Below are 22,207 nucleotides of genomic sequence, written 5' to 3' on the forward strand. Positions count from 1 at the left end.
AAAAGTGCAAATTTCGTCTGAGCTCCCACACTCGCTGCGATACCTTTCCTAGGCTGAGCCAGCGGATATTTGTATAATAAAGTAAGTCCTGGTGTTCAGCATCAGTGTCTTCGAGAAGGGAAATAAATTGCCGATGATTAAGTCCCCTCGCTCTTATGTAGTTCACTATTTTCACTATTGTGCAAACAACATGACCAATGTCCAGGACATTTTTGCAGAGGGCCTCCTGATGTATAATACAGTGCAGAAAAATCACCTCTTTATGATGGTCATCTTCTTTTACTTTGTCCTGAATTCTTTTTAAAAGTCCTATGTTTTTCCCTGTTAAATTTGGTGATCCATCTGTGGTTACATTTGCCAGTTTACTCCAGGGGAGCTTCAGATGTTCAAGGTACCCAGACACCCTCTTGTATAAATCCGATCCCTTAGTTGTGCCTTTCATTGATTCCATTGATAAAAATTCCTCTGATTTCAAATTTGTTGTCAATTCCTCTGACAAAAATCAGTAACTGTGCTATGTCCTTAATGTCAGTGCTGTCATCGAGAGCTAATGAAAACAATGTAAAGCCCTGTGCTTTCTTGTTCAACTTGGAAGCCAAATGTTCATCAATCACTTCTGCACACCGTGTAACAGTTCTTTGTGACAAACTAATGTTCCCAAATTTGTTTTGGTATTCCAGGCACAGCAGGCCAGAAACATCAGCCATGCATTCTTTCATAAACGCCTCTTCAGCAAAAGGCTTATTTTGTTTAGCGATTTTAAACACCAGAATGTAACTTGCCTTTGTAGTGGCTTCCTGAATTGCAGACCGTCGTACATAAATATTTTGCTGAGTTTTTAAGTTTGTGGTGAGTTGCTCAGCTTTTCTTGCCCTTTCTTCAGTTGTTAAATTGCTGCCATAATTAGGATGTTTCATTGAAAAATGGTGATTCAAGTTGTCCTCCTTGAACACCGCGATGCTCTCCTGACAAATCAGACATACGGCCTTCAAGTTCACATTTGTGGAAAAAATATTTTGTATTCCATTCTTTGTTGAAAACCCGACACTCATTGTCCACTTTTCTTTTTCTTTTTTTTGCAGCACTCATTTTTGAAAGGGAGAAGAAAATCCTAACTGCTGCCCTTATTTCAAACAACTGTTTTACAAGATGGCAGCACTGGGAAAAAACTGGGCCATCTCTTTAGCCTGGATTTGTCAGGTGTCAATGCCCCTGACAATTTTGAGCCATGGCGCTCTATCCTAGAATCCATGTGGACAAGAAGAGGCAGGTATAAACTCCCTGTAACTTTATGCCCCAGCCTCCCCCCGCCCCCCAAAATTCTTACTGTTGTACTTTGCATTCTGTTTGCACAGTTGTGGTCATTAAAAGTTTGTATATAATAAGGGATTTTACTGTGGTGTAGCAAGAGGATTCATGAGGGGTGGCATGGGGGGCTTCATGGGGTGGTACCAGAAACTCCTACTGGCCCTGCTGGCAGTGTGACACCAAGGCAGCTGTGCCACGTGCAGAGGAACCCAGGTGGGAGGAGCTTCAGCCCTGGGAGGTTTCCCTCAACTCGAGGGTGGGGCCATAGGAAAGAGGGAGGGGATTTGGCTCTCTGCTGCTGCATAGAGGTGGTGAGGTCATACCTGAGGAATGTGGCATTTTGTGTGCAGAATCTTCCCTGAAGACTGCTCATCACTGAGGAGCACCGGGTGGAGCGCGGCAAAACCCACAGTACCGCTACCCCGGCCAAAGTGCCGGCTAGAGCGCGACAAAACCCCCGGCCCCGCTCCCCCGACTGGAGCTCAAGGGCTGGAAAAAATGGCCTGTGGGCCATAGTTTGACCATCCCAGTCTAGATTCTGACTCAGGTTGTACCATTGCTTCTTTGACCTCAGCATTTAGCCAGTATTTGGGGACTTCTAGGTTCTTCCATTAGCAGGAAAAGTTAATTATAGGAGTGATGTTATGAGTGTAATATAATATTTCATTGAAAGGTGACAGGGCAAGAAAGAGTTAGTTAACTCACAGACTGACCTGACCCATGACCGAACTTTAGAGACTGGTTAGGAAGATGTGTAAATGAATAGAGCTTTGAAATGCAAGTCTGCATTGTTAGAGATAGAAGAGCAGTTGTTTGCTCAGGTCTTGTGATGTAAGCAAACAAGTCTTGTCTATTGCTATAGCTTTAATTCAAAGATCAAAAAAAGGAGTATTAATATTTAGGAAGACACTTGAGGGAAACTGTATTATTGTCTATATGTCTCTTTGAAGGTTATGGTAACCTGTATCTGAACTGTTAAATGGTTAAATTATCCTGTGCTAATTGCCATGATGTTTGGAAGAAGGAAAGTTAAGACTACCATTTTCTCAGGCCAAAAGGCTGCAGGAAATGCATAAAAACCCTGGAACATGATTCTTCTTCATCTCAGATCTGCTTTGGATTTCAAGAAGGGGAAACCTTAAGCCATAAGGATTGATATCCCCAGTCACTGACTAGAGTCACCCTGAATATGGACATAGTCCATAGGTTATAGTCCAATTTCTAAAAGGACTTTTGGCAACTACAAGCTCATCTCTGCTATGTATCTGAACCTCAAGAATTGAATTCAAGTCTGTATGTATATTGATCTTTTAACCAACACTTTTCTTTTTAAAAAAATAAATTTTAGCTTAGTTAATAAGAATTGGCTCTAAGCGTGCACTTTGGGTAAGATCTAAGTTATCATTTGACCTGGGTCTGGGGCTTGGTCCTTTGGGATCAGGAGAACCTTTTCTTTTAAATGATTTTCAGTAATCATCCTATCTGACATGTATGTTTGGATGGGGGCCTGAGGCTGGGTGCTTTAAGGGAACTGCAGACAGTTACTGAGCTGGTACCTCCAACGAAGACAATGAAAAGGGGGAAAATAGCGGAAGAGCAGAGATGAGGTTGAGAATTTGTCCTCTGACTGCAGCTGTCTTCTCCTCACTTGGCCTCAGGTTCCCTAAGACCCTGGCTCTCTCTGGTCCCTGTTCTTGGCCTGGCTACTTCTGCTCCCCTGCCAGGGTCCCCACTTCTAGGAAAGTCCTGGCACTCTGTGGAGATCAGCCAGCATTGGGCCCCTGCACCCATACAAGGTCCAGCATAACCAGTGAACTCTAGTTTGCAAGGCTCTCAGGCTACTTGTCCATTCCAGCTGCAGGAGGGGGGTCTGGGGCCAGACTGAGGAGACCTAGGAGAGTCTGTGGAGCAGCTTCCTGGCACCAGAATGGGAAGTTGACCGTGATGGGAAGGAAGCACTGACTGGAGATGCTCTTGGGAATGCAGGTAGTTACACAGGCTGCTCTGGAACTGGCCATGAGTTATCAGCTGGATAAGATCTATTGAAGTCAATGGAATCACACTAAAACTGGGTCAGTGTTATTGTTGTTGTGCCACATTGGCTACACTGTCCTGTGTAATGTGAACTGGCCACTTAGCTGTAATTTAGCTCCCCCAGACCCTGATGCTCCAGACAAATGGGGAAAAAAAGTCCCCAGCACTTGACAGGATACAAAAGGTCACTTCAGGTGGAACTGGACAGAAAACCAAGGTCTCCACTGTGTAAAGCCTAAAAACTAGCCACACTTTCCTACTGCCTTTTGGGATGAATACAGAAAATAGATATGATCTGGTTACCTATCATACCCACCACTGCACAATTATCCCACACTCGGCCAGGAAGAGAACTCGGGTGTCCTGATTGCTAATATTCTAAACTGTCTAGTAGGCTCCTGTGTAACCCACCAGCAAAGTATCTGTCAGTTCCCCTCCAGTGGTTGGCCCTCAGACGTAATAGCAATTCTTCCTGAAGTTCCAGTGGTGGAGATGAGTGCAGGAGACCAGAGAGGTCATAGTACAAACCCTGTTGCTGTGGGAGTGGGGATTAATTTGGCATATATTTTAGTTTTCTTTTTTTAAATAGTTTATTTAATTCACATGATCATTAAAACCATTATGGGCTATTGATTCTGATGTGATGAATCATAAAACCCAAGAGTCCCACACTGCAAATATCTGTCATGTATTTTGTTTACTTGTGTCACGCACCAGCAGTTTTGGGGGTTGGGAGCTGAAGTGACCAAACCAGCTCTCTTCAGCTGAACAATTCTTGACATACATGTAATATAAAGCGCATGCCCCAGAGTGTAGAGGGGATAGCAACATATTACAGTAAGGTCCAGGCTATCATGAGATTGTCACACGCACACATACCCTCATAGCTGTTAGGGTGACACAACCAATTGGAGGTGAGGGGGAATCCCATGTCTGCCTTCAAAATTACAACTGGGAAATTAAAAGGAAATAAATGAGAAAACATATGCTTCATTTCTCTTAAGTAAAAGTCAGGCTTAAAAGGAGTGGAGAGGGAATTTTCATAACCAGTCTGACTTTCTGCACCATTTTATAAATCTTCGTATCCCTCTTGTATTCTCTTTTCTTCACGCCTTTCTTTTATTTTATCCAGTTCTACATATCACTTTTTATAGCACACTTTCCCCATCTATTTCTCTGTCTCCTTAACTCTACTCTAGTCACATTCACAGATCATTCCACCTCAGGTTCCCAGTTCTCTCCCCTGAGTTTTTCCTTTCCCCTCTCTGTGTCTCGAGCTTTTTCCCTTCTCAGGATTGTTTTTGCTTTCACTCTTCATTTCAGTTTCCCCCACTTTCCTTAGGCTTCTCCCTTTATTCTTGTTTCACTCCCCTCCCCCGCTTTCTTTTCTTCTCTCCTTTCTGGTTAAACCTGCCCTGTACTTCCCTCTCCAGTTCATAGAGCCAGCTCACATTCATCCAGATGATCTCACCACCCCCAACTCTTTCCCACAGCAGCATCCCCATGATGGCTTGGAGGTCACACTCCTCAATCCCTGGGTCTCCCTACCCCAGGTTCTCTGCTGATGCAGAGCCTCCAGTTAATCCCCCAACCCCAATTAATTAATGTTGTGTCCTGGTCACCCCACATCTGCCTGTCCCCCAGCACCGCTATTAATTAGGGCATTGCTCCTCACCTCTGACCTTGAACCTGCATTGGGGGGATAGCTCAGTGGAGCATTGGCCTGCTAAACTCAGGGTTGTGAGTTCAATCCTTGAGGGGGCCGTTTAGGGATGTGGGGCAAAAATCTGTCTGGGGATTGGTCCTGCTTTGAGCAGGGGGTTGAATTAGATGACCTCCTGAGGTCTCTTCCAACCCTGATATTCTATGATCAATTCTGACCGTGAAGCCACCACATCTTCCTCTGCTCCTCCAGGCATATCTACTCCTTCTGCAGCTCCAGGAGTTCTTTACCTCCTCCCCATTCCCATCCCTTGTGCTCCCAGAAGTGAGAGGGGAGATTAGGTACTGGGGTTTGGGAGGACAGGAATCCTCCACAGTCAGATGAGTGAGGGGTTAGTTAGATGACAGTGCTCCAGGGTCATAGACTGGGCTAGAGAAGACTATTTTTTTCATCCCCAGTGGCCAGGATCCAGGCCAGAGTTTTCTCATGGGCCAGGTGGCCAGCTGCAGGGACATCATAGGACAGCTGCAGAACTGCACATTAATGGCATCGTGGAACGACGAATTGCACTCGAGTTTCCTCAGTCTGGGGTTTGCAGGTGATCTGGTATAAGCAATCCCCCATCAACTCAAAATGGGGGTATGTGGTGGCCTGAGGGGGAACTGTCAGGGTCCCATTAACCCTAGCCAATTGCTAGATCCTCCCATTGGTCACAATTAAAGTCCATCCCCAATGCTGGGGACTCTTTCTGGTTGGGTCCCCTGGGTTTCCCTCCTTCTTCCAGGGTGTCAGGTTTAGGGCTGCCCATGCCTTGGTCATCCCAGTTGGGGTCCCCCCAGGCATGGTCGGCTTCGTCTATGGGTTCACCTTCAAATACAGCTTAGCTTCTACAGGTGAGGCTCTACCAGCCACTGCTTGCAGGAGGCCACAAAGCCCTTCCAGTCTTGGCCCAAGATGACTGGGTACGCCAACTTTGGGGCTAGCCCAGCCATCTGGGTCTGGATTTCCCCTTTCATGGTCAGGGTTGCCTGGGCCTTGGGGTATGGCCACACATCCCCATGGATACACTGGAGCTGCACGACCCCAAGGGGTGGGTCGGGCAGTGGAACGAGACCCTGGAAGACAAGCATCTGCCCACACCCCAAATCAATAAATGGGGGCTCCATTCACCATCATAGGGATAGTCAGCTTACCTGATAGTGCTGCTTCCAAGCCCGGGCCTCTCTCGAGTAGACCCGCCTGAAATTGCAGTCCATCATCGGGCACTCTCGATGCAGGTGTCTGAAACGGCCACAGGTGAAACAGGGGCCAAGTTCAGGGTGTCATGGCTGGTCTGATGCAGTAGGTGATGGGGCGGGTGACTCTGCGGCCCGGAGTCTCCCTTCAATGGGGTCATCTATCGGTGGCCCCCACTCTCTCCAGGGCCTTCGTCGGGCCTGGCCGACTTCCCATCCCTCCAAGGGTCTTGGCCCAGGTTAGGGCTCGCTCCTCTGGCCCCGGGTCTTCTCTTCACGAGAATGGACTGGCACGGAGGTTGGAGGACGGGGCCCTGGTCCTACAGGGGTCTCTGCTACCTGAAAGTTCTCCTTCAAAGCTATGGCCTTGCTCAGCATTGTCGGCTGGTGGCGTATGACCCAAGTCCTTCCGCATGCTGGAAGGATATGCAAAAAATCCTCAAGCATCACTTGTTCTGCTAGCTCGGCCCCCGTATGCTTTTCTGGCTGTAGCCATCACCAGCATGCCTCTCTCACCTGCTAGGCTAGTGCTCTAGACCGGGCTCCCGGAGTGTACGTCTTCTCCCATAGCCGCCGCTTAAACATCTCAGTGGTGATCTCCAGGGCATCAAGGATTGCAGCCTTCAGTCATTCACAGTCATTGGCTTCAGCCATGGGAAGCGCCCTATAGATGGCCTGGGCTGGACCCGTTACATATGACACCAACAAAGTGGCCCATTGGGCCGAGGGCCATTTAGCTGGGGAGGCAACTCTCGCAAACATCATTTAAAAACGTCTTGGGGTCATCGTCAGGCCCCATCTTGGTCAGGCGTACGGGCATGACAGGATCAGGGGGTCCCATGGCCCCATTGGGGTTGGGATGCTCTGGGTTCGGCCAAAGGGCCATGAGCTGCTGCAGGCATTGCTGCTGTTGCTCTCAGTTTTGGGCCCCCAACTCCCGAATCAGCTGCTGCTGTTGACTGCCGAGTTGTTGTTGCAGCAGCTGTTGTTGCTGCTGCTGGCTCTCGGCAAGCCATTTGATCAGCCATTCAATCTCCATCCTCTACATACCGGGGACGGGTGGAGGGTTCTATTGTACCTTATAGTTAGCTCGTTCCCTTATCTCAGGGGAGGGGACGTTGCCCACATTCTCCACCACGTGCAATGGTCCCTCACTCTCTCATGGTGAGGGAGGCCACTCAGTCCGGTCCCATCTGGCCAGGACCAGAGTCCGCAGGACAGTCAAGAGCCCACAATAGGGCTGAGCGACCAACAGTCACAGGCAGGCTTTAGCCTGGGCTTGGGTGGCTCAAGCTGCCAGCCCTTAAACAGAGTCTATAACTGAACTGGGGCCTGGGCTTGAGGAGGCTCAGGCAGCCAGCAACAAACAGTCTATACGTGGGCTGGGGCCTGGGTTTGAGAAGTCTCAGGTGGACAGCAAACAGCCCACAAGGGTGACTGGTAATGGAGGCTCCTTCTCCAGAGCAGTGTTACCTGGGGTTCTTTAAACCCAAAGCTCTTGGTAACTTTTACTCTGTGCGAGGTGGTGTCAGGAAATAAATCAGGGGAGACACAGCCATCCGACTGATAGATGGATGGCACAAAGAGGACAACACAAGAGTGCTTTCACTTAAAGCTAAACTTTACTTAGTCTCAAGCACTTACACACGTCCACAACAGGTTAGTAAAACACCCCCAACCCCCGATAATTACTGAAGCTAAGTGTGGGTTCTCAAGTGGCACAGCGGCAGCCCGTCTTCTGGTGGGGAACACAAGATGCATCCAGTGGGAGAGACCAGTCCCCAAAGAGTTCCCCATATCTCAAACTTTTTCCCATTATTTATTCATTAGCAATAGAATATGTCCCTTTTTTAAAAAAAAAACTTGTTAAGCAAGCAGTTTCAATAGTCAAGCAAGAGGTTTTCTTCTGATTATTGATTAACCAGGTGTGTTTTTTTTCCCAGAGTTTGCAGCCTTGAGACCCTGTTAGACACATTCCTGAGGGCACATCCTGCTCTTCTAAAATGCATGTATCAGCAACTTCAACACAATTCTTATCAGGAAGGGTGCAGGGTCAAGCTGCCCTTTCTGTGGCACCCAAAACCCCCTCCCTTCCTTCCTTGATTAAGCTAAGCTTGCTACATGGCCACTTTACGGCCTGCTGCTTTTAGCAATACAAAATGGTGGTTTCAGGCATTTTACTGGTTTGCCAAAATCTCCCCGTACATTTTCCCTCCTTAAAGGTCACCTTTCACACAAGGGGGCCTTTACATGGTCGCTGTCACAATTTTTCTGGATGCACTTGAGTTGAGATCCAGTGAAAACTCAAGTATCTCAGCCGAAACCGAGCAAATGATCTTCTTGTTGGCATCCCATATACAGCAGCATAGCAATTGACAAGCAATCATTTTGGCCTCCTTTCCCATTTGAGGGAGGGGGCGATATGTTCCTTTCCCAGGGGTATGAGTGCCGGTGGCAGTAACCATTGACTCATCTCTCGGGGGGGGCTTGCAATTGCCAGATTTTGCGCCAGGTCCAGCATGTCAACAGGCTGGTAACAAAAACCACTACTATTTGGCACCCCAAGTTTAATATGATGGGGTGTAGGGCCAAATTCAGGATGCCTGTGCCAGTGGGAGACCATCCCAATAACACTTCCCACCAGTGGTGCGACAGGTCCTGGCCAATTCTTGCAAATACCCGTTTAATTTCATTGGCATTATGATGCATGGTGAACCATGACTCTGCGCCCTTCCTGTTTTGCAGTATCTAGATGGTTCTGTAAATCCGAGTGTACAAGCAATGTTTGTAAAGCAGTTAATCCAATTCCAAGGGGCACCGGTGTTACAATAGAATACAAAGTATAAGACACTTTTAACTGACTATGTTTAAATTCGGGTACATGAAATTCAAGATCACATCCCCTAATTTCTAAGGATTATGATTTACTTTCTGAACATAACTTCATTGGTTTGCCAATACCTCTATGTTAGTAGCATCCAGCATTCCAACGTCTAATCCAGTTCCACCCAAAGCAGTTCAATACATTTCTTGGGAGCCTTTTGTTTAGGCTACCCACCCATCCTGGCTGCCAGACAAATCCAATAACCTTCAGTAGTTCACATTGATATAGTATTAGGGCAGCTATACCTTCACTGGGCCTTTCTTTCCTTACATCCAATTTTATACAACACCCAGGTGCATTCAGCTGGGCTTGCATGCTAGAAGTTGACAAAGAAGTAATAATTGGCACACTGATTTTTGGGACAAGTGTACCACCAGTTTACATATGATAACTTACATGACACCATTTAGATACACATTATGATAACAGTGTGTTGGGGGTAGTGAGTGTCAGACCTCCGCTGAGTTACACTGATTTCTGATTCAGTTGTCATTGAGAGACTCTCAGCATCACATGGGGTATTTCAGAAATATTTTGGCCCTGGCATTTCTACACAACACCATCCCATTGTCACTTCTCCCTGTCCCACTGTCTCTCTCTGATGGATGGCTTTTCCCTTCAGTGACTTCACTCCCAGGATCTGTTTTCCATCCAACTCCACACTCACTCCCACTCTCCCACTTTGGGCCTGTATCCAATATCAAACTGCCTGCCCAGGCATCTGGTTACTGAACAGAACCGCCCCAGCTAACACCATGGTAGAGTTTGCAATAGAATAAAGTTCTGCTAAATGCTCCCCTTCCCCCAAGTCTTGCTGGGGCCTGCAGATGCCCTGTGAGGCAGTGCAACTAAGGGCACAGATGGGACCTTGATCAGTTCTGTCTGCACTGAGGATTCTGAGAGCCACATGTGCTCAGTGGCTCCCCCAAAACAACAGAGAGTGCAGGGGGCCGCCCACACCCTGAGGTCGGCACCACCATGTTGTGCGAAGGACACTTGGCAAAATTATTGTACTTAGTGATGGACGCTGGGGGGGGTGGATATATCATTCAGTCATTCAATGTTTTTTGAAAACTTACCACGGACCTCAAAAATTGGACACGTTGCCTACCCCATCCACACCTCTCCCAACACCATTCCTCCCTTCCTTGGCTCCAGCCTTCTCTGTTCCTGGATCTCTCCCTTCTGCCCACTTAGCCCTTCCCTGGGATCTCCCCACCCACTTCTCAGAGCTCCACCTCCCCATACTGGGGTCTCTTCTCTTTCATTTCTGCCAGGGGCTCTTTCTACTTGTGGCCTCTTCCCCTCCCCCCCCATTACATACCCTTCCCCCACGTCTTCCTCTTGTGATCTGGGCTCTTTACTTCCTACTGCTGCAGCCCCCATCCCACTCCACCCTAGTGTAAGCGGGGGAATGGTCCCACTATTGTGGGGAACTTTCCTGGCTTATACACTACCCGTGTGGAATTGGCTACAGAAAGGATCTCAGTCCTCACCCCCACTTCCTTTACACAGAAGCCTGCCTAACCTCAAGGGCTCCCCTTCCACTCTCCTGTGTGGTAGAGTCCGTGTAACCCCAACAACGCTGGACCCAGGATTCCTCGGGGGCTTGACCCACAATCTTGTCATGGTCACTTAGGACAAAGGCTAGAGTGTCCCCACTCTGAGCTGCTCTCTCCACTCTGGACACTCCCCTGACCCCACTGATCATTACATACATTTCAAAGCAAATGCAATTTATTGAACAGCAGCCAATTAAAAAAACAAGGAAAAAATGTAAAAGGTTAAAGGAAACAAGTAACCCCACTCTGTGGCATGGGGATATCACAAACAGCAGTCTCCAATATAAGGGCAGTTCACAGTCTCTGCCTCACCTGCCCCAGGCCTCCTGCCCTGGTTGTGCTGCAGGGATGCTGCAGGTCGGACACTTGTTCTGGCAGTGGCCACACCCCCCCAGGCTCTAGGTGGCAGGACCCTTCTCCCCAGCATCACTCCCCGCATCAGGGTTATGGTTCACTGCCAATTCTGGCCTGCAAGGCCTCTTGGCTGGTGGGGTCTCCCTGTGCTGGGCCCACTGCCAGGGTCCCCCTCGCTCTCCCCAGCTGCTCACCACAGCCGGCTCCGGACTGCTCCAGCCCCAGCTCCAGCCCCATCTTCACTCTGCCTCAGCGCTGCTGGTGTTCTGCCTCCAGCTCAGCTCTCTGGGGCGCTCCTCCGGCTCCGGCTGCCGTGGCTCTGCCCCCAGCACAGCTCTGATCCCTGGGCTGCTTCTCTCCTTCTGGCTGGTGTGGCTCTAGCTCGGCCCCCCTGGGCAGAGAGAGGATGGGACCCCACGCTCCTTACTCTCTCATTGGCCTGCCTGCTTTGTCAATCAGGTTGACCTGGAGCATTTGCCTCTCCCCATTGGCCCTGGGGACTGTCAGTCCAAGGTACTGGTTTCTCACCTGAACTTCCCCTTTCTTTTGTTACTGGGAGAGGGCCATCCAAAAATCCCCACTAAGTTTCAGTAAAGGGACCTCAGTCCCCCTTACATCAGCAACAGCAGCCGCCCCTGACAGTGTATCTACACACATCTCTGCCTCTGCATGCCCACAACCCAGCAGCCTACATCCCCCCTCTGCCCCCTCCTCTCCCCTACCTCACAGGCTTGGTGCTGGGAAATGAGGAGGAGGTGGTGGCAGGCAGGTGATACCCTAGACCATCCCTATGGGAACACACCTGGGGGCTGGTCAGCGCTGGGAGGGGACAGGCTCCTCCATGGGTGTCACTGTCAGGCACAGAGAGTCCCTCCAGCCTGAGCTGGGACTGGGCAGATTATCAAGGGAGATGTGTTTCTAAACCCCTCTTTGTAACCAGTATAAAAATAAGGGTGGAGCGTCCCGGAGAAGATGTCAGTGAAAGTGAAGAGATGGGACTTGTCAGTCACATTGTAAAATGAGACCTCACCCGCCTCATAGTCCAGGAAAATCCCCACTCGGCTGGGCCTGACACTCATGGACAGTGGAGTCAAATGGGACGTGAGGGCCTTGTATTCCCCATATCTCAGACACACTGTCCAGAACCCATTCTCAGGTGATATGTAAATATTCCCCTTCCTTGTCACAGATTCTGTACAAACCCCCAGAGTCCAGTTTGTTTTGTCTCCTACCTCCACTTCCCAGTAATGCCTCCCTCCCATCAATTTGTTAAAACCCAGAACAATGGGATAAGTATCAAATCTCTTAAGATGGTCGGGCAGATCCTGTTGTTTGTCTTCATATGTCACAGTTTTCTGATCCTCAGACAGGATGAGGCTGGGATGAGCCGTGTCTGGATCCAGAGTCACATCCACTGAGGAGAGAGTCACAGAGTCACTGCTGGAGACAGGGGTTGGTTACTGGGATCAAAGGGAAATTAACCTGTGTCCCCATTAATTGCTGTGACACAGGGTTGCTGGACATTTAAAGGGAGTCAGAGAGGAGAGGAGATGGGAAGAGGGGGGCGGGTGCTTGTGAGGAACATAGGAGAGAGGAGGAACAAGCACCAGGGACGGGGAGCAGATGGGAAGGGAAGGGGGAAATCTCCAGGGAGTGGGGGGAGGGAGGGGGCAGGCACCAAGGAATCAGAAAGGATATGTGTGGGGGGTATAGGGGAGGGCATCAGGGATGGGGGCGAGGGGCAGACACCAGTGGCACAGAGGTCGGTGCCCGGGTTATGGGGGAAGGGGAGGGACAGGGACCAGAGGGGGAGGGGAGAAGCAGGTGACAGGGGATGGTGCAAAGGGAAGAAAAGGGAGGTGGGTGCTGGGATGGAGGGGAGCGGTAAGCATGAGGGGGGTGGGGATGAGTGGCAAGAGAAGCGAAGGGAGAAGATGCAGATGCCATGGGGATATTGGGGTATAGTAGGTTCTGGAGGTGGAGAGAGGGGAGGAGCGCATGACATGGGGATGGGGGAAGGGAGGGGAGTAATGGGGGTTGGGAAGAAGAGAGGGATAAGGGCTGGCAGAGGAAGGGGACAGATGCCAGGGAGGCAGAGGGAAGAAGGGCAGGCTGCAGGAACAAAGGTGGTGGGGGCAAGAGAAGAGGAAAGACAGGTGCCAGTGGGCAGAGGGAAGGTGCTCAGGGGTGGGGCAGGAGGTAGGAATTGGAAGCAGCAGCAAGGGACCTGGAGGGGCAGGTGCTGTGGGAGTTGCAGAGAGGGTTTGGTGCCAGGGGGACATGGAAGACATTGAAGTAGGGTCTAGAGGCCACTCAGGCTGGTTCTTTGTTGTGCCACAGGCACTGCACAGACAGAGGTGGATCTTTGCCTGTGTCTGACTGACTGAGGAGCACAGATCCCAGTGACTGTGAATAGGATGTGTGCACCTGAGTCACTTCGGGTTGCACAAAAAGAGCTTGGGACTAAATTCCTGGTTTCAGCTCCACTGTGATGTGATCTTTGAAAGGTCATGGAAGATGGGAGAGATTCCAGAAGACTGGAAAAGGGCAATTATAGAGCCAATTTATAAAAAGGGAAATAAGGACAACCTGGGGAATTACAGACCAGTCAGCTTAACTTCTGTACCTAGAAAGATAATGGAGCAAATAATTAAGCAATCAATTCGCAAACCTCTAAAAGATAATTAGTTGATAAGTAACATTCAGCATGGATTTGTCAAGAACAAATTGTGTCAAACCAACCTGTTAGCTTTTTTTGGCACAGTAACATGCCTTGTGGATTGGGGGAAGCAGTAGATGTGGTATATCCTGACTTTAGTGAGGCTTCTGATACTGTCTTGCATGACCTTCTCATAAACAAACTAGGGAAATACAACCTAGATGGAGCTACAATAAGTCCGGTGCATAACTGTGAAAAACCATTCCTAAAGAGTAGTTATCATTGGTTCACAGTCATGCTGGAAGGGCATAATGAGTGGGGTCCTGCAGGGATCAGTTCTGGGTCCGGTTCTGTTCAATATCTTCACCAATGATTTAGATAATGGCATAGAGAGTACTTATAAAGTTTGCAGATGATACCAAGATGGGAGGGGTCGCAAGTGCTTTGGAGAATAGGATTATAATTCAAAATGATCTGGACAAACTGGAGAAATAGTCTGAAGTTAATAGGATGAAATTCAATAAGGACAAATACAAGTACTCCACTGAGGAAGGAACAATCAGTTGCACACATATAAAATGGGAAATGACTGCCTAAGAAGGAGTACTGCAGAAAGGGATCCGGGGGTCATAGTAGATCACAAACTAAATATCAGAAAATAGTGTAAGACTGTTGCAAAAAAAAGCAAACATCATTCTGGAATATATTATCAGGAGTGTTGTAAGCAAGACATAAGAAGTAATTGTTCCGCTCTACTCCACGCTGATTAGGCCTCAACTGGAGTATTGCGTCCAGTTCTGCTCACCACATTTCAGGATAGATGTGGACAAATTGGAAAAAGTCCAGAGAAGAGCAACAAAAATGATTAAAGGTCTAGAAAACATGACCTATGAGGGAAGATTGAAAAAACTGGGTTTGTTTAGTCTGGAAAAGAGAAGACTGAGAGGGGACATGATAACAGTTTTCATGTATTGTACATAAAAGGTTGTTACAAGGAACAGGGAGAAAATTGTTGTTCTTTACCTCTGAGGATAGGACAAGAAGCAAGGGTTTAAATTGCAACAAGGGAGGTTTAGGTTGGACGTTAGGAAAAACTTCCTAACTCTCAGGGTGGTTAACCACTGGAATAAATTGGCTAGGGATGTTGTAGAATCTCCATCATTGGAGATTTTAAGAGCAGGTTAGACAAACCCCTGTCAGGGATGTTCTAGATAATACTTAGTTCTGCCATGAGTGCAGGAGTCTGGACTAGATGACCTCTCAAAGTCCCTTACAGTCCTATGATTTTATTATTCTATTCTATTATTCTAAAACTCCTGCTGACCCTGTTGGTACTGAAACTCACTCAGAGCCTAAGTTTGTGCAGTAAAAGTTCCCTCAGTGCCTGTGCTTCTCCTGTCTCACCATGCATATAGCTGGCTCCTTCTAAGCATGAGGATGCCTATCCCCTGCCTGAGCCGCAGCATGATCCACGGACTGGGAGAAGACACATGTGCTGCCACCTCACTCGTGTGCCAGACCCAGTTTGGTAAGTGTGCTCAGGGGCTGTCTATCAGATTGGGTCCATCAGACGAGGTCACAGAGAACAGCTGGTGGGGAAGGGCTTCCCTCATAAATGTTAGCCTAGTGGTTAGGATGGGGGGGACCCTTGGTTTAAGCGCCACCTCTGCCTGAAGGGGAGAAGGGATTTGAATAGGGCTCAGGACAGTGCTCTACTCACTGGGCTCTGCTGATGTGGGGCATGCCTCAATTTCTCCTGTTGAAAATGTTCCAAGGTGGATAAATAATGAAAGAGTCATTGAAGCAGGGACACTAGCTCCTTGCTCTCCCACCTCGCAGATGGGTGCCCGAACCACCAAGCTGTGGACTCATTCTCAAATTCGCTCTCTGGCCCAATGACCTTTAATTATTTAATCCCCAGTGCAACAGCTACAACAGAGGAGAGTGAGGAAGGCCCAAAACAGCCTCTCTCATACCCAAGGGCAACTCACCGAAGGAACCAGGATCACCTATATTCCAGGCAGATGCTCTAAGCACAGGGCTAAAAGTTATAAGGGAGGCAGCACCACCTGAACCTCCTCTGGCTGCTTTGAGCGGAGTGAGAAAGGCTTCCAATTCATTCCCACAAGAAATGCTGTAGGTGCCTAAGTCGCCTGACTCCAGTCGAGGTGTTCCCTTTCGGGGCTGACAAAGCAGAGATAGATACCTGTCTCCGTGAGCCTGAGGGGTCTCAGCAGACCCCCTTGTCATCAGTATCTCCCATTGGTTAGCTAATGTGATGCCCCGCCTAGTGTGCTGGCATTTGTGAATCACACTCTGAGATGCCAGTCTCTTACATTCATTGTACAGGGAGCCTAGGCACCTAACTAAGGCTTTGTGAAATACAGTGTTGTTCCTGTGATTAAAAATTAGGCACTGGAAGTGCTCAGCATCACAACACCTATGTCTCTTTGGGGATCCGGGCTTTTGGATTCAAAATACAAGACATTTCACAAAGTCAAACACTCTATTTTCTCCCTGTGCCCAGCCAGATTGGCCTACAATGTCCAAAGTTTTCTTCCCAGGCTGGAGAGCACTAAGGAAAAATTGCATAGCTCTGAACTCTCAACCACAATCAAGAAACCTTTGCTCCTCCCTTGGGGTTTAGACTCCCCAGCTCTGCCATCAGAGTGTGTGAGTCCCCTCCATGGAGATCTGTGGGCCATGGCACTGACACGCTGCCAAGTGAGTCTGCATGGCTCATGCCCTCCTCAAACAGCTGCTCCAGGCTGGGGCTGCCCAGATGTTCCCCACAGAGATTACAGGCTCTGCAGGCCCCGATGGGAAGCAGTTTCTCTGGGACCCTGAGCTCTGACAGCATTTCTGCTCCTGGCCCAGCTCTCCCTGCCCCTGTGGTGCTGACAGTCTGCCCCTCACAGAGCATGCAGGGCCATTGTCTGTGTCCACGTCCCCTTCCCCCCGTTCCTGGGATGAAGAACAGCTGCCCCAGGGCTCCTCCCTTCACTCCCCAGGGCAGAGAAGTGAAAGACCTTGGCCTCCTGGGCAGTAGGGCCTCCCTGCACCGATTCCTGAGCCAGCGTGAAAGTGTCTCCCAGAGAGGTCTTCACACCTGGCAAATACACAGATGTTCCCCGGGGATGAGGGGCCAGGGCTGGTACTCACCCCTTTCCCACTCTGGGAGGAGAGGGAATCTGGGAGCCACTCATGCTGCTTTCTGGCCTGGATACAGCCAGCTCAACAGGTGACAGAGCTAGTGCCCTGAGCTGTCAGAGCCATCAGTGACAGGACAGGAGCACTGGGGGCTGTGTGCACTGCTGGGACTGTTATGCCAGTGATCTCGGGGCGAATTAGCTCAGTGCAGGATGTCACAGTGATCAGTCTTGCTCCAGTCCAGTCTGACCCACACAGTGGCTGTGACATCTCTGCACTGCTGGAAGCGTGTATGTGTGGGCCTGAGGGATGGGACAGGCCAGATTTCCATGCTGCAGACAAGCAGGCTTATGAGGTCTTGGTCCCTACTGAGCCTGCTCCACTCGTGAGAGCCCCAGGGCTTGGCCACAGAAGAAAGCTTCACTGGGTTAATTTAAATCACTTTGAATACTGCTGTAGTGATCCTGGAGCAAACTCCTGTGTGACTGTCTCAGTGTCGTGTGGATACGGCTCATTGGTTTTAACTTTATGTGGGTCAGGAATTGACCTGAGCTGAACTTGAGCTTTGCTGCTCAAAATCTGAGCGTCATGGGGGCTGGCCCTTTGACAGGCTCCTGTAAAGGAGAAGGAGCCTAACCAGACCAAGCTGGAAGTAGTTAAATCCCTGTTTGGCTGGTTGGCAGCTAATTAGCTACTAAGTTTGATAAAGAGTTAGCAGGGCTCAGCTCCTAGAGAGAGGAAGCTGCTGAGAAGAGGGGCTCCTAGTTCCTCCCAGAAGAGCTGATCAGGAGAGTTCACCAGAGCAAGGAGCCTGGAAGGAGTGCTCCTACAGAGAGGAGCGCCCCTTCGCTAGATGGGCTCCTAGGGCTTGTCTCTACTTATGGCTGGATCGGCACTGCTGCAATTGAATCAGTGGGTCTAGTGAAGCCCCACTAAAACGATGGCAGAGTGCTCTCCATAGACTCCGGTACTCCACCTCTCAGGGAAGTGCAAGGGAAGTCAACGGGACAACACAGCTCAGCGAAGACACTGTGGTAAGTCGACCTAAGGTACGTTGACTCCTGTTATGTTATTCACGTAACTGTAGCAGTGTAACTTGGGTCGACTTACTGGGGTAGTGTGGACAAGGGCCTAGATGTGACGCCCATGGCAGCAGCAGGGCAGAAGCCTGGGTGACTGCACCTGGCTGGAGAAAGCAACTGCAGGTGAGAGCTGCATGGAACAAAGGTACAGTCTGACCCGAGTCCAGCTCCAGGAAGGAGGGCTGAGGACTCCTGACTCCAGGGGAGGGAGGAGCTAGAGTGAGAGCCAGGGCTGAAACCAATCAAAGGTAATTATCTTATTTTGGCATTTATTTGGACTCAGAGTAGATGTCAGCAGGGGACTTTTGTCTCAGACATTTTGGACTGTGTGAGGTAATTTAAGGAGTGCTGAAGAGGGGAAGCTGAGGCAAGGCACTTGTTGCAGGGTCACCTGAGCCAGCTGGGGGCAAGAGGGTTCATGGTCTCACCCCATAATGAGTGCAAAAGTGGCACCTGTTTAACTGAACTGTTGCCACTTCCCCATGCAGACAGAGCCTCACTCTCTGCAGTCTGTCTGTGTGGGCCCTTCACCACAGTATCTGACCCCAGCGGAGCCTGCATCACTGAGTGAGAACCTGGAGTGAACACTGAGCACAGGGTGCTGTGCCTCCCACCTGGTTTCCAGAGTCCCCGTTCCAGCTCTCAGGCTGCTCCTGCTCCCCCACAGCCTCCAGATCCCCTGACCCTCAGGCTGCATTTGCCCTGCACCGTGCCCTGAGGGTACAGAGTCCCCTGCTGGCTGGATGCTGAACTGGGGGTGATGCAGGGCCCAGTATGGAGCCAACAGGGTCATTTCAGTACTCTCTGTCAGATCCAGAAAGGCAAAGGACAGACCCAGGGACTGGGCAGCCCCACACTGGGACCCTCACGCCCATCTCCCCCTAGCGTTTGCTGCTTCCCCTGCTGAGCCTTGTCTGCACTCAGACTAGGAGCCCATCGAGGTCTGGGAGCCCTTTGTTCTGTCTCTGCAGTGCCTGGCTCACTCGTGGGTGCTATATCGATAATAACACTCACTGCCCAGCCCCTAAGGGCTGTGTGACAGCGTGGGGCCTCACCCATTGCAGATGGGGAAGCAAGCAGGGGGCCCTCGGAAGAGGGGGCGGGCGGTGGGGCCTTGGTGGGATGGGGCCACCGTCTGGGCACTGTGGCCACCCCTTCTAGGGAGCTTCTGGTGCTTGTGTGTAAGCCACCCCAAATGGAAGACTCATGCACTGCCTGTGTCAATTCTTCTCCTCACCCACATGTAAAGGAAACCCGGCACCGTAACTTTCACTCACCGGTGAATCTCTCCAGCATTTCCCTCATATCAAGGCAGATTTTATACACGTTCTTTAGGGCAGGAAAAACAGCTTCTGTTTCCTGGAGTGTCACATTCTCAGTCCTGTGAAGAAAACATCACATCATCACTTGGCTGCTCTGCGCACACATCGCTCATGGGAATAGAAGGAGAAATGGAAATGGGAACACACCTGATCAATGTGCTTTTCACATCCTGAAAGGAGACAGAGAGTCAGTGAACTGGGTTAACACAATGTGCGAAAATACTGAGTGACTTTCCACACGCGATCAGATTTAATTCACAACATTTAACGCATCAGGGCCAGACTCTTTTGTGCAGGATATTGAGCAGCGATCAATGATTTCAGGGGCCCTGGTTCTGATTCTCAAAGGAGCCGGGTGTCATGTGACAATAGCGAAGAATGTAATGTTTTGTGAACACTGAACAAGGAGCTTTGTTGGAACAAGAAAAGCAGCAACATCCCTAATGTGCCTCTGTCTGTCCCTCCAGTTCCCTGCAGAGCTTCCACCCAAACCGTCTCCAGCCTCCCTCCTGTCCAGCTTCCTGCTGCAAATCTAAGGAGACAGTGCACAGATCCTCACCCTGAGCAGCTTCAGCTCCCACTGCTTCAGCTGGCGTGTGGGTGCTCAGCACTTCCCAATATCAGGCCTTGGGTGTCTCAGGCTGGCACCCATTGATGAAGGTCCCCAGCATTAATTAATTTGAGAGCTCACTCTGGGTCATTGTTCCCCCCTCTGCTCCCCCCACCCCCCACTCCCCCGCCTCTGCACAGCTCAGAATCTCTGATCATCAGCCACATTGGGCCAAGTTCCAGCAGTCACAGCAGGGACAACATCAGCCCCTTGCTCCTTCTGTTCCATCCCTTTGACCGGCAAATCCCCCACTGTCTCCCTTTCCCTCTAACACAGACGGTGCGTCACTAATTCCTGGGATCTAGTCATTGACTGGAGAGTCCCACCTTCAGCACCTTCATTGACTGGAGAGTCCCACCTTCAGCAGCTCAGCAGCTGGTTGCAGGCATTTCTCTTCTACCTCTGTGATCAGCTGCTTCAACATGGCACTCTGCTCTGAGAGTTTTGTTATATTGTCCTGCAGTTTCTGCAGAGTCTCCTTCTCCTCCTCCACCAGTCTCTGCAGAAGCAGCTGCTCCTCCTCACTCAGAAACTGGTGCAGTTTCTTAAATTCACGTGTGATCAACTGTCTCCAAATCTCTACTTTTTCCTTTGGTAAAAAATGGAAAAGGAACAAAGTCCAGGAGTCAGAGCTGGGCACACGGCATGCTGAGTCTGCCTCACAGATTAGGGAGCTAGAGTCATGAGCTGCAGGGATCACGAACATGGGTAAGTTTTCAGTGTAATGGAATTGCAAAATCCCCTTCTTGCAAAGAGTAACTTGGTCCCACTCCAACTATTGCCCCTGTATCCCCCTCCCACCTTCAGCCCCTCCTGCTCTGTGGGGTGGGGGGTCTGAGCAGCAGGGTGGGAAGACTGTGTCCTTTGTCCTGAGGATCCCAGTGCTCTCACTGGATTAGGGCAGGCAGTGAACCCTTGAACACTGATACTTGAGTCGGAGCATCTGGCAATTCCCTAAAACCACTGTCCTGCCGCAGAAGACCCCTTTGGTAAGGGGCTCAGTAGGGGGTCAGATCAGGGGAGAAGAGGGGCCAGTACCTGGAGGCAGTGATACGTGACGGTAGCGGTCAGTGCCTGGAGGCAGTGGTGAGGGGTTGGGGGGGGGGGAACCAGCACACAGAGGCAACTGTATATGGGGGTGGGGGGAACAGGGGGCAGCAAATGGGGCAGCCCTTTATGTACCTAGGAAGAGGGAGCTCTACCTGCTACACAGGCTGAGAGACCAGGCAATCCATCAGCACATGTCACAGCTCTGATTGGCTGCCCATCACTATCAGGTAGGGGGAAGGCAGCCAATCAGAAGGGCTTTCCCAGCAGACTAGGGTGTTCCCTTTAGAGTTGGCAGGTCTCACATCATAAAAACTGTGACTTTTGTGTGTGTGTGTGTGTGTGTGTGTGTGTGTGTGTGTGTGTACAAAACAGTTGTGGGGGGGTGTAGTGACAGTGGGTGTGAAATGAGTGTGGGTTGGGTGTATGGAACGAATGTCGGAAGTGGGTGTGAGTGAACAAATAGAATATATATATTCTATACAAATGCCAACCTTCTACAACCTGCTAGTATCTGCTTTGTGAATGTTTTCAGGCCGGCTGGCTGCACACAGCCATGTAGTTATAGTTGTAGAAGACAGCAGCTAAGGTTAATGAGTCAAGGGGCCCCATGATAGCTGCAGAGAATGGCAGAGGAGAAGGGCTGTCTCTGTCTGCTCAGCTGAGTGACTCCCAAGGCTCCCCTGAGCTCTGCTCCCTTAGGGCCAAACTCCTAAAGGCCAGTGCAATGTCTGCCCACACTGAGCTCAGTGTCCTGCATGTGGATGTGCAGAGAGCGCCTTTGAGGATCTTCACTCCTGAGGGCTGTCTGTGTCTGCAGTCACCCAGCATGGTTCAAGGGTATGATGAGGCAATGGACTCACATGCAAACACTGCACCCACTATTGTAAGAGTGTGTCATCTCCTTCCTGCTCCCAGAGAGCCTGGAGGTGAGTCTGTGCCACTGACCACAGGACAGGAACTGTCCCCTACTCTGCTTTTCTGTGATCTCCACCGGAGACATTTCCTGCTCCTGGTACCATAGCACCATCTTGGGGCAAACAGCTAGAGCAGGTTATAATGGCCCCTCACTCTGGGAACACTGCAGGGGGAAGGGCTCGGGGAAGGATAAACCCAGACCAGGGGCGGCTCTACAAATTTGGCCGCCCCAAGCAGTCATGCCCGGGAGGCGCCCCCGAGCCGCGGGAGCAGCGGACCTCCCGCGGGCATGACTGCGGAGGGTCCGCTGGTCGCGCGGCTCGGCTGGACCTCCCGCAGCTGCGGGCGGTTCGCTGGTCCGGCGGCTCCGGTTGAGCTG

General features: G+C 50.3%; 1 protein-coding gene and 1 long non-coding RNA gene across 2 annotated transcripts in view; one reads left to right on the plus strand and one right to left on the minus strand.

The window, feature by feature from the left end:
• Nucleotides 1-22,207, minus strand: part of LOC123345130 (E3 ubiquitin-protein ligase TRIM39-like) — a 72,522-nt gene that overhangs the window by 28,860 nt on the left and 21,455 nt on the right. Inside the window, exons 4-7 of the mRNA XM_044981816.1 lie at nucleotides 20,222-20,452; nucleotides 19,401-19,423; nucleotides 19,209-19,312; nucleotides 11,234-12,454 (exon numbers count right to left, since the gene is read on the minus strand). Coding sequence (XP_044837751.1) covers nucleotides 11,895-12,454; nucleotides 19,209-19,312; nucleotides 19,401-19,423; nucleotides 20,222-20,452 — 918 coding nt within the window. The 3' untranslated portion in view covers nucleotides 11,234-11,894. Of the gene's footprint in view, nucleotides 12,455-19,208; nucleotides 19,313-19,400; nucleotides 19,424-20,221; nucleotides 20,453-22,207 lie in introns of the transcript that reaches the window.
• On the plus strand, nucleotides 239-2,485 carry LOC123345143. The gene is made up of 3 exons (XR_006572730.1): nucleotides 239-849; nucleotides 1,083-1,270; nucleotides 2,259-2,485. It is a non-coding gene; the product is annotated as an uncharacterized LOC123345143 (long non-coding RNA).

The sequence above is a fragment of the Mauremys mutica genome, chromosome 12 (genome assembly GCF_020497125.1).
Source record: "Mauremys mutica isolate MM-2020 ecotype Southern chromosome 12, ASM2049712v1, whole genome shotgun sequence".
In the NCBI taxonomy this organism is placed as follows: domain Eukaryota; kingdom Metazoa; phylum Chordata; order Testudines; family Geoemydidae; genus Mauremys; species Mauremys mutica.